Source organism: Myotis daubentonii, chromosome 14 (genome assembly GCF_963259705.1).
Source record: "Myotis daubentonii chromosome 14, mMyoDau2.1, whole genome shotgun sequence".
NCBI lineage: Eukaryota > Metazoa > Chordata > Mammalia > Chiroptera > Vespertilionidae > Myotis > Myotis daubentonii.
In genome coordinates this window covers 26429239-26444884 of record NC_081853.1, presented here as the reverse complement: position 1 = coordinate 26444884, position 15646 = coordinate 26429239, and the positions used below count along the sequence as shown (strand labels likewise).

General features: G+C 42.6%; 1 protein-coding gene across 1 annotated transcript in view; it reads left to right on the top strand.

The window, feature by feature from the left end:
• C14H3orf20 (chromosome 14 C3orf20 homolog) overlaps positions 1 to 15646 on the top strand; it is a 62635-nt gene that overhangs the window by 18432 nt on the left and 28557 nt on the right. Inside the window, exons 7-11 of the mRNA XM_059663682.1 lie at positions 1842 to 1974; positions 3168 to 3428; positions 7847 to 7999; positions 8782 to 8902; positions 15237 to 15368. Coding sequence (XP_059519665.1) covers positions 1842 to 1974; positions 3168 to 3428; positions 7847 to 7999; positions 8782 to 8902; positions 15237 to 15368 — 800 coding nt within the window. The remainder of the gene's footprint in view (positions 1 to 1841; positions 1975 to 3167; positions 3429 to 7846; positions 8000 to 8781; positions 8903 to 15236; positions 15369 to 15646) is intronic.

Below are 15646 nucleotides of genomic sequence, written 5' to 3'. Positions count from 1 at the left end.
ATAACTCTTAGAAGAAAACATTGGAGAAAAGCTTTATGACATTGGATTTGACAATGATTTCTTGGATATGACACTACAGAATAGGCAATACAAGAAAAAATAGACCAATTGGACTTCATGAAAATTTTTAAACTTTGTGCATCAAAAGACACTATCCACAGAGTAAAAAGGCAGTCCATAGATTGGAGAAAATATTTTTAAATTATATATCATAAGGATTAATATCCAGAATATATAGAGAACATATAATATTCAACAAAAAAAGCAAGCTGAATTAAAATGGGCAAAGCACTTGAAAATATATTTCTCCAAAGAACATATAAAATAGCCAATCAGCACATGAAAGATGTTTAATATCACTAATCATTAGGGAAATACAAATCAAAACTATAATAAGATGCTACCTCATCCTACCCAAGTAGGATATCTACCATCACAAAAACAAAAAAACCAAGAGTGGAAGAGGATGGTTATACTCTTGTGCACTGCTGATGGGAATATAAAATGGTACAGCCACTGTAGAACACTGTGTGGCAATTCCTCAAAAAACAAAAAATGGAATTACCAGAAGATCCAGCAATTCCACATCTGGGTATAGATCAAGAGAATTAAAAACAGGGTCTCTGAGTGATATTTGTACACCCATGTTCATAGCAGCAGCATTCACTATAGCTAAAATGTGGAAGCAACCCGTGTGTCCATCAGTGGATGAATGGATAAAGAAAATGCAATCTACAGTAACAATGAAATGTTATTCAACCTTTAAAAGGAAGGAAATTCTGACACATGCTATAACATGGATGAACCTTGAGGACTTTGTGCTACCTGAAATAAAGCAGTCACACAAAGACAAATACTGTATGAATCTACTTATATGAGGTATAAGTAATTTTTTTTTTACTTATACCTCATATATAAGTAAAACAGGCTGCCCTTGGGGAAGCATAGCTTGATTCATCACTGTCAAAACCATAGAGACAGAAAGTGGGATGGTATTTTTCAGGATCTAGGAGAGGGGGAATAGAAGTTATTGCCTAATGCATGGTTCTCGACCTTGGCTGCACATTAGAATCACCTGGGAATCTTTTTAAAATCCTGATTTCTGGGCCTCATCCTTTGGAAATTCTGTTTCTTTGTTATGGGGTGAGGCCACAACATTAGTAACAAAGAAACAGAATTTCTGGAGGATGAGGCCCAGAAATCAGGATTTTAAAAAGATTCCCAGGTGATTCTAATGTGCAGCCAAGGTTGAGAACCACTGGTCTAATGGGTACAAAGTTTTAATTTTACAAGGTGAAAAGAGTTATAGAGATGGATAGTGGTGGTAGTTGTGCAACAGTGTGAATGAATTTAATACCACTGAACTGTACACTTAAAAATGTTTGAGATAGTAGTTACGTGAATTTTATCACAATATTAAAAAAAAAAATTACAGTCCAGTTCTCAATGGGGCCCCAATACCCTCTGCAGAAGGCTTGAGATTAGCCAACATCAGAGAAGTGTTCAAGCCAATTGAGATGGAATTGCAACTTTTTTGTTTAATCAGAAACATCCATGGCAGGCACATCTATGTCCCCCCCCCCCCCCCCACCTACAACCAGGCTGCCCTTGGGGAAGCATAGCTGGATTCATCACTCTGTACAAGTATGCTCCACACACATTCTTGGTTGACTTGCAGAGTGACATCTGTTTTATCAGTGACCTGTGCCCAGGAAGCATAAATGATTCTCTTGATTATTTTGACTCTCAGGAGATGTGGTTCTCCTCCTCCCCACCCCACCACTCTTCCCCAGGAGAAACCATTTTCTAAAACTCTGTCCCTAACCTTTTTACAACTATAGGCAAAATGAAAAATTTTGAAGAGATAACTTCATCACCCTCTCAACGAGAAACAGGAACTGCCTCTGACAACGTGGAGATCAGTGACCCCTGTCCTGAGGCCCGGGAGAAGCTGCAAGAGATGTGTCGTCATATGTGAGCATTTTAGACGTTGGGGGTAGATCGGAGAGGAGGGCAGAGCTAGTAATCATCTGTGCATAAAGGGAAAATCACAAAAGTGGCTGAGTACCAGGAAGTGTCAGCTACCCAGTACCCCTAATAATAGTGACAGGGTGATGACTTGTTCCCAGTCCTTCCTCACAATCCTTTTCAGTCCTTGTATGGCCTTATGAGGAAGATGGGATTGATGCCCATTTTGTGGGTGGGGAAACTGAGGCATTGCTTGAAGTCCCTCAGCTTGGTGGGCCTGACCCCAAGGCATTGATCTTTGCCTTTTCACCAGTGATACCATATCCTTTACGGAACTTCTTAGCGTATACAACCTTTGTGCCCTGAATGTTTTTTTCTTACCATAATTTGTCAGAGTTCTGCAAAAAAAAAAAAAAGGAAGTATCTCTCAAAACAAAAAACAAAAATTGACATGGATGATTAATGATATTTTTGGTATTACTAGAGGCCCAATGCATGAAATTCATGCAAGAGTAGGCCTTCCTTCCCCCGACTGCCGGCACCAGCTTCCCTCTGGCCCCCGGGACCTGGGCTTCCCTCCAGCCGCCAGCAGGCACCCAGGACCCGAGCTTCCCTCACAGCCCTGGCTTCCCTCACAGAACGTCCTCTGGTCTAATTAGCATATTATGCTTTTATTATTATAGATGGATCCAACAAGTCCTAGCAAGTTGAGTCTACATTTCTCTGAAGCCCAAACTATGGGCTATAAAGGACTTGAAACTTAGTCACCTCTAAGCCATATATGTCTTGGGCTCCTTGGGCCATTGAATATTACTACAGCTACAGAACATGGATAAAAGGAAGCGGCTCAGTTTTACTCCTTATTATTACATTCAGGAAGGAAGCTCTCTTTCCCTGTAACCTCAGCACTAGAGGGTGAGCAAAGCCTCCGGCTCCCCCGGGTTCCCCTTCAGCACACAGTTCTACTCCTTGGTCCTTACCTAGCGCTAAAGATGGAAAGGACTGTTCTCAGAGCTGCACCAGTCTCTTCCCAGTTCTTCCTAAAAATACTAACTTTAAGGATGAGGGTAAGAGGTGGGGACAGGTACTTTTGGGACAGGGAATGAGATGGGAGTTCTAGGAGCTGGGGAGGGGCTGTAGAGAACTTCACTGGTGAGTGAGAGCCAAGTGGCTAGAAGATATGCTGGTTTTCCCTGCAGAGAAGCCGAAAGGGCCTCGTGGAAAGGGAAGAATGTCTTCTGCCCCATGATGTTACGCAACTACGGGGCAAAGATGCCCATTCCTTCGGGGTCAACCGTGAGCTCCTATCACCCTCACCTTCAGGGTACTCAGACTCCCACTCCCACTCCTCACCAGTCTTCCGTCTCCCATGCTCACTTCATTCGGCAGTCTCAGGAGTGGAAAGGCAAGAAGAACATCAAGTTGCATTACACCTTCTGTGATGGGTCTTCCTTCGTTTAGTATCCTTTTATTTGGGGCTGCCCCTTGTCCCCAGCAACTTAGCCCTAGAGAACTTCTGGGCCTGAGTATTTACTTTGGTTTTTTCAGTTAATCCAAGAAACCTGGTGACAGGTCCTCCAGGATCGTAAGAGTAATTTCTAGGTCAGAGAGGACTCCCTTTGGAGAACATCTGGGTGGGAAGTCACCTTGGACCCCTACGTTTCTTGTAGAGATCCTATTACCCACTCCCCAACATGTTCTAGAGCCTGACCAGACCACAGATGCCCAACCCATTTGTCAGTAAGGCCAGACTCAGGGCGAAACACTTATTCCAGGTTTTGCAGTCTGAGTTGGACAAGGTGTCAAAGAGGGGAGACACTAAGCCATTATTCAGTCTTGTCCCTTCATTTTAGGAATGGGTAGTCTGAGTCATTCGATGTCACAAAAGGAATTTGGTGGCAGAGCCAGGCCTGGATTCAGGGCTGCCTCACCTCTATTTAGGGCCCTCTCTCTGGCACTGTTTTTATGCCTTTTAGGATTGTTTCCTCCAACAGAGAGCAAAATAGAGAATATGGAAGGGGATAGATAAAACCACTGGGTATTGTGTCCTCTACCTTTGGAGAATAGGGCAGCTCTCTGAGCTGTCAAACAAGCTGTCCAGACAGGCCTGCTTGGCAACACCCCCCTCAATTCATTGGGCCTCCTCTCCGCTGAACTGGGAATTCAGAATTTAAGTGCCCTGTCAAAGGAATCGTATTGTTTCTATGACTGTAAATGAGTCCATTCATCATACTCTGCTCAGCCCTGCTTCTAATGTGCCCTGTAATATTGAACACAGCAAACTCCTTCCAGGGTAGCTGCTGCTCCCTATCGGTCATGGGGCTTCCCTCTCCCCCCTTTTCTAAGTTTACACTGCATTGGATAGGATCATCCCCCTGAGCTCCTCATGAAGGTTATTAGGTTATTGGTGGGACCAGAGAGGGTGGACTAGTTTCAATCAGGGCCCGACACTAGCCTGCTGGACTCCATGTTTTCTCACCTGTCCCAGATTCCCAAGCCCAACCTGGGTGGGACCACCCAAAACCTGCAGGCCATTGCTACTAGCATGCTTGACTCATACCCCAACAATGAACACATCCTGGCAATTAATGTGTTTCCTATTTGGGAGTCCCAGGAGGTCTGGGTTTGGGGCTTAGTTCTTCTTGGTGACTGTGCACAAGTCACTTTATCTCTCTGGGCCTCACTTCCCTCCATTATAAGATGAGGAAGTTAGACCCAGTGATCTTGAAGGAGAAATTCTGTTATTGTGTTCAAATGGTTAAAACACACGATGCAGCTGTTGGATCCCTCTTGAGTAAAGAAAATGTTTGGAAAACACTTCTCTCTCCTCATGGCTTCACAGAACAGTAGGTTCAGCAATTGATTCTATTTTCACAGAGATACTGGGAAAAGCTCTCAGGTAGAAATAATATTTCTGCCCTTGAAATGCCAAAAGCTCCTGATGGGCAGACCCCAGAACCATCCCAATATGCATTTCATTTGGGTTGTCAGCATTTCCCTGAATCTCTTCCCTTAGTCCAGTGGTTCTCAACCTTCTGGCCCTTTAAATACAGTTCCTCATGTTGTGACCCAACCATAAAATTATTTTCATTGCTACTTCATAACTGTAATATTGCTACTGTTATGAATCGTAATGTAAATATCTGATATGCAGGATAGTCTTAGGCGACCCCTGTGAAAGGGTCGTTCGACCGCCAAAGGGGTCGTGACCCACAGGTTGAGAACCGCTGCCTTAGTCGTTGATTTCCCTCCAAACTTCCCTCAAAGTCCTTTTTCATATGAAGATATAAACTCATCACATTGATATCTATATAATAAAGGCCTAAGTGACAGTTACAGCAGAACGACTGGTCGCTATGATGCGCACTGACCACCAAGGGCAGATGCTCAACACAGGAGCTGCTCCCTGGTGGTCAGTGCACTCCCGCCGGGGGAACACCACTCAGCCAGAAGCCCAGCTCACGGCACAAGGGTGGTGGTAGAGCCTCTCCTGCCTCCGCAGCAGCACTAAGGAGCAGCGAGCCAAGTGGTAAAGAGCAAGTAGGAAGGCGGTAAGGAGCAAGGGATCCTGGATTGTGAGAGGGATGTCTGCCTGCCGGCTTAGGCCCGATCCCTAGGATTGGGCCTAAGCCGGCAGGCAGACATCCCTCAAGGGGTCCTGGGCTGTGAGAGGGTGCAGGCCCGGCTGAGGGTTCCCCCTCCCTTGTGCACGAGTTTTGTGCAATGGGCCTCTAGTAAAGATATAAACCTTGGTCACTCTGTGTTCAGTACTGTGCCCAGCACTATTCCTTTAGAGATGTGTTGATCACTCAGAACCATAGTGTGAGGTAAGCATTATTTAATATGATAAACTGCTCATAACATAAAATGTACCATTTTAACCAAAGGTATCAAGTGCATTCACAATATTATACAACCATTACCACTATTTATTTCCAGACTTTCATCACCCCAAAAGGAAGCCCCATACCTTTTAAATAGTCACTCCCATTTTCCTTCCTCTACCCTTCCTGATCACTGCTAATTTGCTTTTCACTTTTATGTATTTGCCTACTCCAAATATTTCTTATAAGTAAAATCATGCAACATGTGCCCTTTTATATCTGGCTGCTTTCACTTAGCATAATGTTTTTGACGTTCTTCCACATTATACAGTTGACCCTTGAGCATGGCAGGTTTTAACTGTGCTGGTCCAATGATAGGTGGATTTTTTTTCTCAATTGACTCATTCAGTTCAATTGGCCCTGCTCAGTTTAAATGCCCGAAGTTTATTTGATGTGCGAAGTTCAGTTGAAGTATGCCATTAACATAGATTTACAATTATTTTATGCATTTGCTTTTTCAAATCACATAGGAAAGAAAGGAATTATAAACAAAAAAATACTATAATACTGGCTTTTATATTTACTTATAGAGTTACTTTACTGATGTCCTCTTTTTCTTTGCATGTCTTTGAGTTACTGCCAAGTGTACTTTCATCTCAGCCTGAAGGACTCCATTTAACATTTTTTGTAGTGGTGAATTTCCTCACCCTTTGTTTATTTGGAAAGTCTTAATTTCTCCTTCATTTTTTTGAAGGATAGTTTTGCCTAATACAGAATTCTTGGTTGACAGATTTTTTTTGCCTTTCAACTCTATAAATATTCCATTCTATTGCCTTTTGGCCTCCAAGGGTTCTAATGATAAATTGGCCATTAATCTTATCGAAGATCCCTTGTACATGACAAGTATCTTTTCTCTTGCTGCTTTCAGGATTCTCTCTGTCTATGTCTATTGGCAGTTTGATACTAATGTGTCTCAGTGTGGCTCTTTTTAAATTTATCCTACTTGGAATTTGTTGAGTCTCTTTATTGTGTAGATTGGTGTCTTTCATAAAATTTGGAGAGTTTTTATTCATTATTTATTCAAATATTCTTTCTGCCCCCTTCTCTCTCTCCTCTACTGGGGCTCGTGTTATGTATGTGTTGCTCAATTTGATAGTCTCCCACAGGTCTCCCGATTTCTGTTAATTTTTCTTCATTCTTTTTTTATTTTCCCATGTCTCAGGCTGGATAATTTCAATTTATCTCTCTTCAAGTTCACTGATTTTTTTTCCTCTACTGTGGCAATCTACTGAGAAACCCATCCAGTGAATTTTTTCATTTTATTTATTATACTATTCAGCCTCAAAATTTCTATTTGTTTACTTTTAGAATTTCTGTTGATTATTTATGAGTTTGTGTAAAAGGATTAAGAGGGTGGATCCTAGTACCAACTACTGAAATTTTTCCATATGGGGTACTTCTGAAATCCCTGCAAATAGGATAGTAGCTGCCCTCACTATACCCCTCTTATTTGGGACCAATGTTTCTGGGGGCCTCTTGGTAGGAAATGAGCAGCTAGACGTTGGCTGCTCTCCTGGATTGGTCAGAAGGGGAGGCAGCCTGACAGATTAGAGATATTACTGGCCTCAGTATACTGGCTCTGCCACTTCCTTGTGGTGTGATGCAAGGCAGACCTTTTCTTTGCACCTTGAATTTCTCATCTGTATGGTAATCAACTCATCCTGGTTTGCCAAGGACTTCCCTGATATTAGCAGTGAAAGTCCCACATCCCATGGACCCCCTCAAATGCAGGGAAACCCTATTCATCTGTGAGATGGAGATGATAATATTTACCACAGGGTGGTTGTGTGGACTATAAAGAAGATACAGGAAAGCACCAGAGGCATGGTCAGGTCCACAGTCAATGAGTTGTTATGCAAAGTTCAGGGAGGGTCTTTAAAAACTAGGAATGATGTACCATTTAGACAACAGATTTGTAGACTTGCTTTCCATGGGGCATCTGAGAATAGAACCTGGAGAGTTTTTTGTTAGTTCTACTTAACCATTTCTGCCAGCTATCCCTCCGGAAACATTGCCATGTGTCAGATCCCCACGTGCTGCGGAGGGAGAACCATCACCTTACTCTTTAATGACACACCCAGCTTCTCCTTCCTGGCCCTGTTCAATGCTGAAGGCCAGGGCTGCGTTCACTACAACCTAAAGTCCTGGTGAGTGGGTTGAAGGAATTATGGCCCCATGGAAGTATCTCTGAGGGTGACAAAGGGGGCCGCGGGACAGAGGGGGCAAGTAAGAGTCCTTGGGGAAAAGAGAGGTCAGGCAGTGTTCAGAAGTTAAGGCCACAAGGAAATGCCTATAGAAACATAGGTACTTTGAGGCCCTCACTTGCTACATCAGTATTATCATAGCTGATGAGAATGGCAGCTCTCCAAGACCTACTTCACTTGTATCCCCACAGCATTAAGATCTTGATTTTTGCCTAGATTAATGGAACAATTCTTCAGTGGAGAGAAGTGTTTAAACCAAGAGAGAGTGAAGTAGAAGCCACAGGCACCACTTCTGTGGGGTGTTTTAAAAGAAGCACATATTTTTGCTAGCCAATAGTTGTGTTTTGCTTGGCCTTTCATAAGGAACAGTTCTTGAAAAAAATGACTTACTTTCATGTTATAGATGTTCCCATTTTGATAACTAAGATCTCGTATACTCAGGATCCTAGGCCACAGGGTACACATTCCATTTCTGTCCCTCTGGGTTTGGCCTGGAGCCTCCATCATCTCTCTCAGACCTGCCCTTCCCAACAATTCTCCCAGTAGGAGCAACAGGACTGAAGGGACCTCACACCATATTAGGCAAGAGAAGTGAGGCTGCTGCAGGAAACCATGCTTTCTCCAGCTGGGGCAGAATCTCAGAACCTTGCCTGCCTATTGCCAGTAGTAATGAGGGCTTCCTTCAGGGGCCTGGTGGCAGCTCCTCACTTATGTGTCTCTCCTAGCTGCCCATATGTCTTGGTCTTGGATGAGGAAGGCGGGACCACCAACGACTACAACGGCTATGCAGTCCACAAGTGGAGCTGGGCTTCTAAGACAGAGACTTTGCTCTCCTTGGAATATAAGGTAGGGGTTCGCAGCACAGGTAGGGCAGCCTTGGCAGCCTTCCCTGGGCTGCTCAGCATCAAGTGTTAGAGGACTACCTGTAAGACAAGAGCCCTGCTCTCCAGAAGCGTGTAGTCTCATTCTGAGGTTCCCAAGTTGGTGAGCACCAGTGGTCTAGGGCTGGCTAAAGTGAACTTTTCACTAGCATACAGCAACTGTTTGCTGCCGTACTGACCTTTCTTGGTAATATCTTCCTGTGTTATTTTTATTATTAATATTACATTTTGATAGTTTAAATGTCCTTTATTTTAGGAAGTAATCCTTATAGTAGTTGGTAGTTTTATTTTTATGCTTATACATGGCAATAAGAAAAGTTAGCAATTATATGTTGATCTCTCCAGTTTTTTGTTTTTATAACTTTACTACCTATGAAATTTAAAAATCTGGGAGTCAAAGGTGGCTGACAGATCCAAATCCTTTTTTCCTTCACTGGATTAATCAGATTTATTAATTTATTATTCAATGTTGAATTACTCATATTAAATAGTAACTTAAGTTTAAGTGTTAGTAAAGCAATTATCTAAGCCTGCGTTTTTCATCCTTAGCACACTGACATTTGGGCAGGGATAATTATTTGTTACAATGTTCCTTGAATTATAACTGTAGGATATTTAGCATGATGCCAGTAATATACCCTCCTCTAATTGTAACAACCAAAATATATCACCAGACATTGCTAATTGTCCCCTGGGGGACAAAATTTCCCCTGGGTGAGAGTGACCAATCTAGGGGATGTAAAGATCAGCAGCTTCCACTGAGGAAGGCAAAGCTCTGGATGGGGGTTAATAAGAACACAGGGTAGTGATGAATAAGGGCTGTGAGAGAGGGACAAGCTCATAGGGTTGGGAGTCAGAGAAAGATCACAGAACATAGAATCCACTCAAAGTGGCCTGAGAGTAAGAGCCCTAAGGTAAGGATTATGGACAGAAACACTCTTGGAGTGCATGGTAGGGTTCAGGCATCCTATCCCTAATCTCCTGTCTCCTGCCCTTCCTATTTATCCTCTACATTGGCCATTGCATTCTCATCCTTATATCCTGATTCCTTTAGATCAGTGAACCTCTGCTCAGAAACAGTCCATCTCCTGAACACATATCAATCTTCCGACCCCCCTTCCCAACACCAGCCCGAAATGCACCCCCCCCTTTTCTCTACCAACCCAAAATGTTCCTCCTTCATCCCTCTACTCAGACTTACCCTTCTTTGTGGCATCCCACCCCACACCCATTTCTCCTCACATTGCCCCGCCGTTTGGATTAGTCATTTGATGTTTACCATGAGTGAAGAGGTTCTCAGCTCTGGTTGCGTATCAGAATCACCTATGGAACTTTAAAAAATGCATATTTCCAGAGAGATTCTGATTCAGTTCGTTTGTTATAAGTTCTGGAATTTGAAGTTTTCATGAATATTTCTGATATTTGGCCAGGTTCAAGATTTTCAATCTAGGGGTGTATTGAGCTGGTGTCTTAAAATTTAACTTTTTGTAGCTGTATGATAAGTTTATAATGCAAGATGATTATAAATTGGTTACCGGCAGACACTATATGAGGTATATCAGTGTGGCCAAGTGGACAGAGAACTGGGATGAGAGTCTGAGAGCCAAATACTAGTGCCAGTTTTTCTAAGCTCTGGCTGTACAGCTGTGTGAAAACCACTTAGTTTCTCTGAGCTTGGTTGTCTCACCTATACAAGGTGGGTCATCAGACCTGCTCTCCTGCCTCAAACTGCTTTTGTAAGAACTGAATGAAAGAATGGAAGGGAAGGTGCTTTGACATCACCAAAATGTTTTAGCAATGTATTTCAGTTTATTGTTCTGTTCCTTGGGACTGCATACAGAAATACACAAGGCCTGGAGCAGTCAGGAGCAGCCTGGAAGACAAAGTGTTCCTTGAGTTGTAACATGAGTGTGTATGCATATGATTTACATAGATAGAAGAAGGAAGGGAGAGGATTTGGGGTAGAGGGAGTAGCATTTGTAAAGGTCAAAGTTGGGACTCAGTGTGGTATTGTTAAAAGTTCACAAGTGTCTCTTGTGAAAGAAATGGGGCTAAGAGGTGTGTTTGTTGAGGTGTGAAGGAGAGGTATTGGATGTCAGGCTGAAGAGCATGCATGCTTTCTTGAAGGCTGCAGTGGCCATTTGTTTTTACCCAGTATAGCATTTCCAGTGTTCCTCATTCCTCCTTGAAAAATCCAAGTTTCTTTCTGGTATCATTTCTTTCCAACCCAAAGAGCTTCCTTTAGCATTTCTTGAAGTATAGATCTGCAAGCAGCACATTCTGTTTTCTTTCATCCTATATAATAATAGCCCAGTGACCAAATGGCAGAACAACCAGAACGACTGGTCGGCCAGTCACTATGTTGCGCACTGACCACCAGGGGGCAGACGCTCAACGCAGGAGCTGCCCCTTGATGGTCAGTGCGCTCCCACAGTGGGAGTGCCACTTGGCTGACGGGGATGAGCTGCCCAGGATGAGTGGCGCTCCCACAGCGGGCCAATCCCTGCAGGCCGGCACGACTCCCATGCACCGGGCCTGGGAAAATAATGTCTTTATTAAAGGGTATTTTTGCCAGATTTAGGATTCTGGGTTGACATTTTGTTTTGTTTTGTTTTAGCATTTAAATATGTTGTTCTACTGTGTCTGATCTCCATATTTTACGATCAGAAGCCTGTAATTATTCAAATCATTGTTCATTTTCTCTAGTTTCTTTCAAGATTTCACCTTTTCTTTGTTTCTAAGTTTGGATATGTTGTCTTAATATTTCTAGGTGTTGTTGTCTTAATATTTATTCTGTTTGGGATTTACTGAGCTTCTTGAGTCTGTAAATTAATGTCTTTCATCATATTCAGGAAATCTTATTGCATTAGAAAAAAATTATACTCCAGTCTCTCCTTTTCTATCTCTAAATTCACTAACTTTATCCTGTCATCTCTGTTCTGCTATTCTGCTAACCCTATTACTATTCTTTTTTAGAGAGGGAAGAAAGGAGAGAGAAGAAACATCAATGTGAGAGAGAATCTTCAATCGGTTGTCTCCCATTCATGCCCCAACCAGGGACTGAACCTGCAATCTAGGTATGTGCCCTGACTGAGAATTAAACTTGCGACTTTCCAGTGCATGGAACAGTGTTCCAACCAACTGAGCCATAATGGCAGGACCAATGAAATTTAAAATTTCAGTGTTTTCACTGCTAGAATTTCCATATAGTTCTTTTCTGTATATTCTATTTCTGATGTTTTTCATTCATTATAAGTATATTTTCCTTTATCTCATCAACTATAGTTAAATTGGCCGCTTTAAAGTCTTTGTCTGATAACTCAACATCTTGGTCATATCAGATAGGGTTGGCCTCCATTGATTATCTTTTTCCTTGAGAATGGCTCACACTTCACTGGTTCTTCACATGCTGAGTAATTTTAGATTGTTGACATTATGAATGTTAAGTTGTGGAGTCTCTGGATTCTGATGTATTTCTCTGAAGAGTGTTGATGTTTTTGTTTTAACAGTCAAGGAATTTGGTTAGACTCATACCACAAACTGTCTCACCTACAGTGGGCAGCAGCTCAAATCTCAGTTCAGTTTTTTTGTTTCCCTAGCTATAAATTATCTTGAGTCTGCCTTGCTCATGCGTAGTTCAGGGGTCACCCAGAGATGTGGACAATTTATGTATAGAATTCAGGGCTCTATTTCTCTCCCCCTGTCCCTTTTGGAAATCTTTCCTTACAGTAGTTGCCCCAGGTTCTGTTCTTTGATTCTTTGAACCAGAAAAATGGTGGAGTTTGGGCCATGACTGTAGCCTGTCTTTAGGCTAAAGCTGTAAAACAGAAAATCATCCCATGCTGGTCCTTTCCTTTAAATTTTGACTCTTCAAAGTCTCCCTGTTCTTTTTCTTTGTATTTTATGTTTAAAATATATATTTTATTGATTTCAGAGAGGAAGGGAGAAAGAGAGAGAGAAATATCAATGATGAGAGAGAATCATTAATTGGCTGCCTCCTGCATGCCCCCTACTGGGGATGGAGCCTGCAACCTGGGCATGTGCCCTTGACCGGAATTGAACCTGGGACCCTTCAGTTCGCAGGCTGACGCTCTATCCACTGAGACAAACTAGCTAGGGCCCTGCTATTTTATTATTATTATTATTTTTATTTATTCATTTATTGGCCCTGCTCTTTTTAAACTCTTCATAGCTTTGGGTGGTTTTATAACTTGTAGTAGTTTTCTTGGTGTTTTTTTTGTATGTTTGTTTTGTTTTGTTTTGTTTTCCAAGCCTCTTAGGAGCTGACTCAGCTATACTGGAAATAGAACCAACTAGCTGATTTTTAAGTTGAAGGCTAGTATGTTCAGTCTAGCATTTGTATGGAAGGTCAGCTGGAGAGAGAAAGATCAATGGATAGGCTGATAGAAAGACCTGGCATGACTAAGGGTAGTCCCAATATTTTTTTTAAAAGAGCTAGTTCAATAAAAAAGAATTCAGTATTCAGGCATGGGCTATAAAGGATAAATGAGAGAAAAAGGGAATTATAGATGTTTCCATAGTGGAGCATGTATCTTCTGGGTGGATATAGAGAAGTTTCTGAGAGGGTCAAAGATCAATACGTTCTAAGATATTTTGATTGCATTCAACAGTCATCTATCCTAGGGTGAGAGACTGGGGATGATGGAGATTTTATACATATAATTGGGCTGGCTCATGAACTCCTGAGCAGCTGAGCAATAACTGAGTTTATATTGGTGGCATTTGGGGAGAGGAAGAGAAACCATCCAGGGAGCAGGGGTAATAAAAACAGCTAAGCCTTTGCATGTTTTATCTCATGAAATCTGCTCAGTGCTATAGGATGCAGATTCTATTATTGTCCCCCGGCTCAGAGAAGGGAAGTAACTTGCCTAAAATTGCCCAACTTGTAAGTAACAATACTAGGATTTGAACCTTAACCAACTGCAGTGCTTGAGCTCTTACCCACAGCTCTATTCTACATCTCTCTAGAAGGAGAATTGGAGAGGATAGATTTTTTTCTTAAGTGTGAGTGTGATCAACAAGCTTGATGATATCAAAAGACTTGATAAGAAGACAGCCATGGATCAAATGTTCTCAGGTTGCTGGAGGGGATTAGTATCCAGACTTCAGAGTGAGGAAGGGAATCATTGGTGAAGAAGTTAAATGTGGGCCTTTGAGCTAACAAGTGAAATAATAGAAGGAAATGGAAGGAGTGAAATGGAGAGTGTTTTCTTAGTTCAGAGGAGTCCTGAGGGCGAGGGGGAGCGGTAATAGGTCAGGGACGTTGAACATTGAAGGGAGAATCATCATGCAGCTGCCTAAGGCTTTAGACTCCTAGGCCTTTGGTAGGAACACTGTGCATAAATGACTGCATACATGAACCATCCAGGGGCCTTACATGTGAGTTGCTCTGCCAATCCTGACTATGCCTGCTCATGTTCAGTATGGGCCTTTGTGGCTCATGAAACCACTTCCAAAATCTTTATCTCATTTGAATCTAATACTAGGGTTTCAACTATTTCATATTGAAGATTTGCACTTCAGAGAGGCTCAATGGCTTGCTAACAGGAGGAAAAACTGAAACTTATCCCTAACTCACAGAGTTCTTAGTATGGAGTGTGTTGCTATAAGGGCAGCTCACCTTCCCTGAAACTGCTACATAGGAAATCCCACCCTTTTGCAAGTGGTGAAAAGGAGTAGTTCCTTTGGCTTTTTTTTCAGGGGAAGAGTGGTGACATATTTGGTGACTGTGGAGGAGGGGGACTGAGCATGTCTGGCTCAGCCCCTGCTGGGTTCCCTTTTGCTGTCTGCCCACCCAGCTGCGGAGGGGTATGTTCTGATGCTCCCTGCCATATAGTCAACTTCCCAAGGCAGCTCTGTGCTGTAGAGCAAGACTCATCATTAGACCTGGTGCCTGAGTGGACACAGCATCTGATTCAGGGATAGTGTTGGCTCATGACCCAAGCTGTATCCCCACATAGCTCTACCAGAACCATAGCTGACTTGCCTGCTGATGCCTGTGTCTCTCTCACAGTTGGTTCCAAGCTTAGGTTGAAAAGGGAAGGGACAGGGGTAAGAAGGCATCATTATTTTTTTTTTGCCAGTACCCCAAAGAGAGACTGGAATTCTCTCTTTTCCATGAAAGCTATATTCCAACATAAGAACCAGAAAGATTTTACAGTTCCCTCAGTACCAAGCTAAGAGAGGTTTTGTGCTTTGTGGTGGATCAGGGTGGGTGAACAATAGAAGCACAGGTCCGCTGAATACTGTTTTTTGTGTGGGTTTTTTTTCATCTACAGATGAATGAGCAAATGAAGCTGACGGTGCTGGGGCAGGACTCCATTCTAGTTACCTTTACCTCCATGAATGAGACAGTAACACTTACTATATCGGCCAATAACTGTACTCACGGGGTAGGGCACGATAAAAAGGTAAGGCGAAGCAGACCAGACACCCAGGTTTGACCCCAGGGCATCTCAGCATGTCTTGCCACTCTACATCTCAATGTCATTGTGCCTCCTTCCTGCCTAATGGATTCCTACTCGTCACACACACCTGTATCCCATGCAAGGCCCTCCCTCTTTCTCTGCCTAATGGATTCCTACTCATCATTCACTGACTGTCTTTAATACCTTGTCTGTGAAACTTGGGTCAGTTAGGAGTCTTTTAGTGTGACAGAATGCAATGCAGACTGGCTTAAGCATGAAAA